Genomic DNA, 8,864 nt, shown 5'->3' on the forward strand with positions numbered 1-8,864 from the left:
GGTGTATCTGACGTTACGGTTGGTCAGTCATACTAAGGCATAGAGCCGTAACTTCGGGGCGGCGCACAGTAACTTCATTCGAATGCTCAGGACAAGGGTGAGAGGAAGGCAAAAAGGCGTATCTGAAGTTACGGGCTTCTGCCTCAGTTTCGCCTTGCACTTTTGAACTTACGGCAAAACACCATCTTGTTTTTGCCCGAAAACAACCGAATTTGGGCTTGATATTTGTGTACATGATAAAACTAAGGCGTGTGGTTCCAAATACGTCAAAAACTCATTTTTGACCAAACTTGAAGTTATGGTCTTTTGCCTTAGCACGGCAGCATAGTGTTACCAGCTTTTTGTGCATAGATGTTCACGGCATGGATATGCAACTGACTTTTTGCATGTTGTGAGAACTTCTGGATAGCTTTTTCCAATTTCTAAAGCCTACACTCACAAAGGCAGGGTCACACTTGCTTGCATATGTTGGCTGATTCAAAAAAACCTTGGCACAGTGAAAACATATGACTCCTTGTAAAGTGGCACTGTAATGTAACCAAGGAAAAGTTTTGAACCATTTCTCTTGAAAAGACAACACACAGTTATCTCGCTTCTGCACTACTATAAGCTTAGGGTCAGGTTGTGCAGGCTTTGTGCAGGTGAGGATGTCTGAAACATCAAATCCCTGGGGCTCAATATCCTGTAACATATGACATGAAAACTTGTCACTCTCTGAAATAACAATCCTATTAAATGAATGTATTGATCAATAATGCTCTTCACAGCTAAATTATGTTCCCTTGTGTTCTCACCTGCTCATTTGCCTGACTGCTGCCCTCATCATGTGACCCTCTGTGAGGAAACCACAGCAACCAAATTACACAAGATCTCTCATTCAAAACTAAATACTAGGCACAATGAGCAATGTCAAGATAAGTCAGCACTTTTTGAAAGGGCATCTACAGTTTTATTTACACTTAAAACCCATAACTGGGATTCTGGGATTCCTCAGAATTAAGAGTATGTTACAAATTAAATGAATTATTATTAATATTATTATTATAACAATGCCTAGAGTTTGACAACCCCCCACGTGCTATAGTAGAGAATCAAGTGGTTTCAGTCCTTAAACTCTTATGGAATACTACAGAGTAGTATGCAGTTCACAGAACGTCAGTGTTCTGACAGTGTATGGCATGCACAATTTTGTTTGAGGTCTCTTACCTGGTCATCTGTGCCTCCTGCGCTGCCTGTCTCTGTGCTCTCTCTCCCTCACTTTGGCCATCTGACCTAGGGCTGCACGATATGGGCAAAATATGATATCCCGATATTTTTTGGCTGAATGGCGATATACGATATATATCTCGATATTTTCGATAGAGTGGGTTAGATGTTTTTTTTTAAGTCAAAAGCCACATGTGAGACGTTGCAAGCACTTTTAATAAAACACAGATCAGTATGACTGCAACATATATCAACATGTGATTTTGTATAGTCATTTTCACCAGAATGGAACATGGAACTCTGGCTGGCACATGTGCCAAGTGCAAAAAAGGTACATTGAATGAACACATGAACACATGAAGAGAACAGTTTTTATGCTTCTTAACAAAATAAATAAAATCTTTAAATCTCTTTGACAAATTAAGTGGTGCCAACATCTAACATTGTGTGAAATAACAAATATATTAAATAGTTTTAATTAAATGAAAAGGGTTAAGATTTTTCTTCTCCTACAGCTGTGCAAAGAACAAGAATGTAAACAGAACAAAATTACCAACAGAACAGGCCAAAAAAACTTTTCTCATTTGCAGTGCTCCTATATTTTACAGGTTTTGTGCAAGGAAAACTAGTCTATCAACCGCCTCAGGCTTCAGGGATGCCCTGTGACAGTTGACAATGTTGCCGCTGCAACTGAAAACCCTTTCAGAAGGGGAACTGGTTGCTGGTGCGCAAAGGTACTTTTTTGCCAGGAGGCTCAGTGCTGGAAAAATATCGGCATGCATCTTCCACCATTGGAGAGGATCTGTGTCGTGGTCGATGATAGCTGACTGTAAGTAGCTTGTAAGCTCACTTTCAATCGCCTCCCTCTGTGTCAGCCTGGTGTTGGTGGCTGTGCTCTGCTTGAAGAAGCTGGCCAGTGACTTCTTCTTTGTGGATGGTGTTGGCATTCCTGGTTCCTCTGGCACAGGGCCAGCCGGGTCCGGCTTACCTCCGCCCAAATCAGCCTGCAAGGCCTCCACCTCCAACACAGCTCTGTGTTTCAGTGCCTCAACTCTTTCACCTGGGATGTATTGGACCCTGAAACGTGGATCCGCAAGTGATGCCATATCCAAAAGGTCACTTGTGTCTGGGTCAGCATACTTGGCATTAAGGTAATCCAAGATTCTGGTCTTGATCGACCTACACAGCTCACTATCATCATCTTCCCATATTAGGAGACTTGAGTTGAAGAGGTGTAGCACAGGCCTGACGTAGGAGAGGGTGACATACTCTTCACCGGAGAGAGCGTCTGTGAAGTCATGAAGGGGCTTCAGGACTTTCTGGACTGCCTGCAGGACCTCTACGTCCTGCCAGTTAAGGACAAGATGTCTCGACTTCTTGTCAGCAAACAGGACTTTGGAGAGGGCTGCCTCTTGCTCCAGGACCCTGCTGATCATCTGCTGTCTCGATCCCCAACGTGTGGCTGACTCTGTGATGAGCTGGTGAGTCGGTAGACCCAGCTGAATCTGCACCTCAGCCAATTCTCTCCTCCGTTTCCAGCTATAGGAAAAGCTGCTGACCATTTTCTTGCACAGCGCAATGCACCTTGTGATGCGGTGATCATCCATGCCATGTCCTGAAATAAAATTGTTAAATATTTTAAATCATTGACTTTTTCATTTAACCTTTTAATTTAAACAATGTCTTAGAAACCTGTTAAGTAGAGTACGCCGTGTTATTTTATTTTGTTTTTGTATTCACTTTTTCAGTTGTGTGTTCGTGTTCTTTAAAAGAAAACATTTAAAATAAAAGTATTTAAAAAATGTAATTCTTCTTTGATTTTTATTATCTAAAAAAGGAAGATCACCTGTGTTTAAGAGGGAGGTGTGTGATTTAGATTTTATGTCAAATTCAAACACCATTTAACTGTGTGAAAAAGTTGTTATGGCAAACAACCGTTTTAAAGCATGCACACATTTTCTCTTCCCTGTAACTATTACTTTGCCATTGTACTCACCAATGGCCAAATGAAGTCGGTGACCAAAGCATTGCATCCTCAGCCATTTTAGCAGTTGGGCCGCTTTAACAACGTTGCTCCCGTTGTCGGTGGTTATGGCCACCAGCCGCTTTTCCTCCAGCTTCCAGCTTGAGAGGGCATCCTGCAGGGCTTCAGCGATGTGCTCTCCGGTGTGATCTTGAGGAAAGTAGCTGGTTTGGAGGCACGCCGACTCCATTCTCCAGTCCTCGATAAAATGAACTGTCAATGACATATACGGCTCGCAGGTCCTACTGGACCACATGTCGGTAGTGACCGCAAAATATTTTACTGTTGCGAGCCGGGCTGTCAGCTTTTGCCTGAGAGTGGTGTACATCTCTGGCAGCACTTCTTCAGAGAAATAGTTTCGATTTGGCAAATTGTACCTTGGGTCCATTGTTCGGAGCAACTTTTTGAAACCATCCTGGGCGACCGTTGCGACCGGGACCATGTCTTTTGCAATGTGGTAGGCTACCGCTTTAGTGATCTCACGCCACTTTGCGGTTTTCTTGTCATATGGCTCACCACGAGTGAAGGATTCTTGCAATAGACATTGTTTTGGGGCAGCCGCAGAAGATGCTTTCGCGGTCGGTGATGCAGCAGCAGCAGCACAGCCACGGAGTTTCACACATTCCTCGTATTGCACTTTGTGCCGCTGCTGCAAATGGTGGAAAAGATTGGTCGTGCTTCCACTTTTGGACGCAACTGTTTTGTTGCATTCCCTACAGATGACCTGCAGCTGCTGCTCATCTTTTTTTTTAAAACCAAACCATTTCCATATGATGGAACCGTTGTTTCTCCTTTTAGAAACAATGTCGTCTCGCTCCGCCGTCTCGTTTTTTATCGGGATCCTCCATGCTTGATTTGTTGTGAGGGGGTGGCGGGGGCGGGAAAGACGCGTCTTTGCACACGGCACGTTCGGAACGACAGAGTGGGAGGGGTCGCGGTCGCGCTCACAGTCTCCCAAGGCAAACACAGACGCTTGAGGCGAAACTGACCATTTTAACGCATATATCGATATAAACGATATTGTCAAATCTTGTATCCCCTTGGAAATTATATCGATATATCGTACATAGCCGATATATCCTGCAGCCCTAATCTGACCCTTTGTCGCCTCCTCTGTCTCCTTCTTCTTCTCTCTCTCTCTGGTCACCTGACCCTCTGTCGCCTCCTCGCTCTCTTTCAATTGCTCTGTCACCTCCTCTGTCTCCTTCTTCTCTCTCTCTCTGGTCACCTGACCCTCTGTCGCCTCCTCGCTCTCCTTCAATTGCTCTGTCGCCTTCTCTCTCTTTCTGGTCACCTGTCCCTCTGTCGCCTCCTCTCTCTCCTTCAATTGCTCTGTTGCCTCCTCTGTCTTCTTCTTCTCTCTCTTTCTGGTCACCTGACCCTCTGTCGCCTCCTTGGCCATTTCCCTCTCTTTCCCTCTTCTCCTGATATATAAAAAAATATTAAATGGGTTGAGAGAGGTGGTATCGATATCAGTTTTGGAGAATATGTGTTCCCTCACCAAAAAGTTGTAAAGCATTTTAAACTCCTTTTGCCCACTTACTAGCACATTTAGACTGCTACACATTTTTGTATAAAATAATAATAATAATAATACCATTATTATTATTATTATTATTATTATTATTATTAATAATAACAATAATGCTGTTTCAATGTTTCCTACGAGCAAGCCTACTCACATGCACCGTCATTAACCGTTGTGTGTGTGTGTGTGTATGTGTGTGTACAGTACAGGAGTGCACGCTCAAAAGGAGTGGTGTAACCTCTGAACTAGCCCACAGGAGCTAGCTGTCAATGGATGACATCTCTAAGTAAATTAATGCATTCCCCCAAAAAACTGTATGTGTGACTGTATGGGAGCAAACAGCAATTTGGTCTCTGTACTCACATTGCATTTTACCCACCTGTAACCGAGTACGTTTGAGGCAGTGGGTTCTAGAATCTTAGTTTGAGGACGTCTATCGCTGCCATTACAACGTAGCCTATGCTAATCATATAAAGTTCACATAGTTAGCTAGCTAGCTCTTACAAAGCGGGAAATAAATATCTGGCATGAATCAGGAATTATTCAGATCGTCTGGTTTTACTGCACATAGCACACCAACGATACTGTTTGAATGTGAAATTATGCTCTCAATCGAAAATTATTTTGTTTCTCCACTGATACTACCTCTTTATTCTGAGGGTTTGTATGGGGAAAGTGAAGGTCCCTCTCCACTTTAAATGGAGGCGTAAACTATCCAGGTAGTGAAAAAATATAGAGTGGATGATAACACCTAACTTAACAATACGGGTATTTACCTCCTTATCGTCAGGATTTTTACTCCTTTTGGCTTTTGGCTCCTTTGACGACCAACAATTAAAAATTGTTGTCTGGCCCTGGCTGCCTTTCAGTGTCCTTTTCATATCCATTCATGTACAGTTAGCATTAGTCTTCTCTTACTATTCATCCCAGCGACCTTGCGAAATAGTTCGGGTAATACCAAGTAGTCGGTGGGCTGGGGGGGTGTACATTACAGATTATCAAAACATGATACTATCTTGCTGACAAATTAAATTAATAAAGAAAACAAACAAGGTATTAATTCAGAATATTTCATTTTTTGTTCATCTGAATTATGTGTGATGATATTGAGGGGGTTATATTAGCTGGATCTGATTATTGAGGGGGTTATAACCCCTCTAACCCCCCGTAAATTACGCCTATGTGTGTAAGTAGCACAGGACATTTGTGTGTGTGTGTGTGTGTGTGTGTGTGTACTGTACTTCAGTTCAATCAAATTTCATGAACTCCTTGTTCAACTTGAGGAGAAGTTGGTTCTCAAAATTCTGTGAATGAATTGATCCCCTTCTTGGGGTGAAAAGCAAACCGGCAATGCTAAAAAGCCTTTCACACGCTGCTGAAGCTGGCAGGGCTGTGTTGAGCTTTAGTGAGAGGTTACGCACAGCTGGATAGGGGGCCAGTGTATTCACTCCATCAGCTGTAGCGGCTAGGTATCCATCAAGTTGCTGACTTATCTCATTGGAATGTGTCGGCTTGACATTGGAGAAGAAGTCATCATCTTCAGAAGAGGATGCTGTGGTATCAGGAGACCGAAGACCTTCATCATGTTCTGGCAGATGTGTCTTGATGTAACTAAGGCCTTGATTAGAAACAGCAGAATCACACCAACAAACACACATTTTTGTTATTATTACTCTGTAAGTAAGCAACTGCATAGAATCATTGTTGGATGTAAAGGTTTTTGAAAAAACAAGCAAACAAACAAAAATAAAACGTTTTCCTTACCAAGCTGTAGGACTGTGTCATTGCTGGTCCAGGAGGTTTTGAACCTTGGAACAAGTATGGCTGCTGCAATTAGCTCTGGCTCTGACATCATGCTCTCAAACCGCTTCCTCAAACCTTCAAGAAGAGCATCAACAAGTGGCTTGCAAAATCTGAGTGACGGTCTGGACTTTTCAAGCTTGGTTGTGAGGGTGGTGATTGTCGGGAGCAGCCAGCCCATCTGAATGTTGACTTCACCTTGTAGTATGTTCAAGGACTTCGCAACTGGACTCATGGTGGTGACATATTCCCCTAAAAAGGCTATGTCAGCCGGACTGTACCTAATAGAAACAGAAGAAAATAAACAAACACATATTTCCACAAAATGTATACAGAACCACTGTGCAATGCTGGACATTTATTAATTTGTTTATGTACCTACAGCAGATAATGTGGTAAGCATTATTCTAACAAATTAAGAACACAATTATACATTAACATAAGCTACTTACATTGGAACATTGAGTGCAGCACAGACCGTTCTCACAGACCCCTGTCCTTGGTCTTTAATGATTCTGACCACACGTTCCACGGCCATGAAAGACGAGTTCCATCGAGTTGAATTAGGCTGTACCAAGTGAAGCTTACAGTGTTCCTCTATAAGCTCAGCATTTTGAGGAGACCTTGATGCTTTATTCCAGAGTGCCTGACACTTAGAAAAGGCTGATCTGGACAATTTCTTGTAAGCTTCTGTCGTATTAGCCTTATCAACATCGACTGTGGAAACTAAATTTAGTAAATGACATGCACACCGATGATGTTTCGGCAGCTGATACTGAAGCCCATCATCTTCCTCCAGAATGGCTTCCACATCAATGAGTTCCACCTCCTCTTCACCATCAGATGCATCACAATCTTCTCCTACTTCTTCGATTGTGCCTTCTGCAACTAACTCTTCATTGTTATTTTCGTCCTGCTGACCAAAGACACGGAACGCTTTGACGAAATTCGACCCGTTGTCTGTTGTAGTTCTAACAACCTTTAGACTTATTTCATACTCTGCATGAATGTCGGTCAAAACAGCTGCCAAGGCATCGAATGTGTGGGAGCCTCTTAGTTGACGGCAAGCAAGGGCAGCTGAACGGCGTTCAAAACTGCAAGGATCGAGCCAGTGGGCTGTTACACCTATAAAGCTTCTTCTCCTGGCCGTCCAACAATCAGTAGTGGTGGCAATGTATGGTACCTCTTTCATTTCGTTCTTGAGACTTTCTTTCATTTTAGATGTAGCTGAATCAATCTTACAAACTGTGCGGGACATGACAGCACTTCTCGGTTGCAATTCTACAATAAGGTCTTGAAAGGATGGTTTCTCAACCAGGGAGAAGGGCTGGAGACCTTGAACGATGAAGCGGAGGATAGCCTGATCAACCGTCTTCTGAGACACCTGCTTGGTCTCCAACAGCTTCATTTGCTTCCCCTTGAAGCCTGTTCCACCATCCGATGGCCTCTTGCAGGCTGTTGAAGTCAGTTTGGAGTATTTCTCCATATGTGTCTCATGCCTTCTCTGTAAAACAAAGTATAATATTTCAGTTTACACTATATAAAACTAATAAATATTAGGAAAGATTCCCATCATATAGTCTACATAGCAGTATTATTAATTATGAAGTGCTGGTTGTTCATAATTTTCCAATGGTTCCAGACTAACTTTTTAATTGGTTTTACTGGTGCAACTAACTTTAATTTACGGGGATCAGCAAACAGGGATGCAAACACATGTATAGTCAAAAAAGAGAGAGGTAATTGAAGCCCTCGCCCCGCAGATATCCATATAATCAGGATGCTACTGAGGCACACATGCACACTGCCTCACACACGCACAGTCTCTAGGTCCCTCTCCCTCGTGCGCGCGCTACACAAATGCAAAAGCAAATATAATGAGCATACTGAGCCAATTTTCATACGGTTAAATCAATTAAAATTAGATGATATCTACATAATACAGTGCCTGAAATTCTACCACAAGTTCTTAAACAAAAACCTCCCTGCTTATTTCCTGAACATGTTCACTCAAAATGCATCCCGTCATGACTATAACACAAGGCACCATCTTAGACTTAACACCCCTACTTACAGGACTGCTGCCTACAAACATTGTATTAGACATCATATTCCTTATTTACTGACACACTTAGACACATGCATGACAGACAAACTCACTCCACATAGCCTGGAAGGATTAACCCGGTATTAAAAAAAAAAAATGCTAACGCGGTTTGGACCACGTCTGTTTCGTGTGCGCGGTCTTGCTAGCTCGCTGTAGATTCCGGTAGAGCAAAGTATTTAGGTGCTTCTGTCTTTCTAACA

The 8,864-nt window shown here is 42.7% G+C and overlaps 1 protein-coding gene across 1 annotated transcript; it reads right to left on the bottom strand.

Moving 5' to 3' along the window:
• Positions 1-1,808: 1,808 nt before the first annotated feature.
• On the bottom strand, positions 1,809-4,631 carry LOC129116214 (E3 SUMO-protein ligase ZBED1-like). Its single transcript, XM_054627215.1, has 3 exons — positions 4,328-4,631; positions 3,203-4,213; positions 1,809-2,821 (listed from the first exon to the last, which is right to left on the bottom strand). Exons 1-3 carry the CDS (start codon positions 4,629-4,631, stop codon positions 1,809-1,811), a joined length of 2,328 nt encoding a protein of 775 aa, XP_054483190.1.
• Between the last annotated feature and the right edge of the window lie 4,233 nt (positions 4,632-8,864).

This window comes from Anoplopoma fimbria, unplaced genomic scaffold, assembly GCF_027596085.1.
Source record: "Anoplopoma fimbria isolate UVic2021 breed Golden Eagle Sablefish unplaced genomic scaffold, Afim_UVic_2022 Un_contig_7967_pilon_pilon, whole genome shotgun sequence".
NCBI lineage: Eukaryota > Metazoa > Chordata > Actinopteri > Perciformes > Anoplopomatidae > Anoplopoma > Anoplopoma fimbria.

What these genes read in the sequence shown, in the direction of transcription:
- LOC129116214 (XM_054627215.1), bottom strand. Translation starts at nt 4,631, where the DNA reads ATGGCCAAGGAGGCGACAGAGGGTCAGGTGACCAGAAAGAGAGAGAAG. An exon ending in GACAGAGGAGGCGACAAAGG is followed by an intron (nt 4,214 to 4,327) that starts GTCAGATTAGGG and finishes TAAAATGGTCAG; the next exon opens with TTTCGCCTCAAGCGTCTGTG. An exon ending in CCGACTTCATTTGGCCATTG is followed by an intron (nt 2,822 to 3,202) that starts GTGAGTACAATG and finishes ATTTTATTTCAG; the next exon opens with GACATGGCATGGATGATCAC.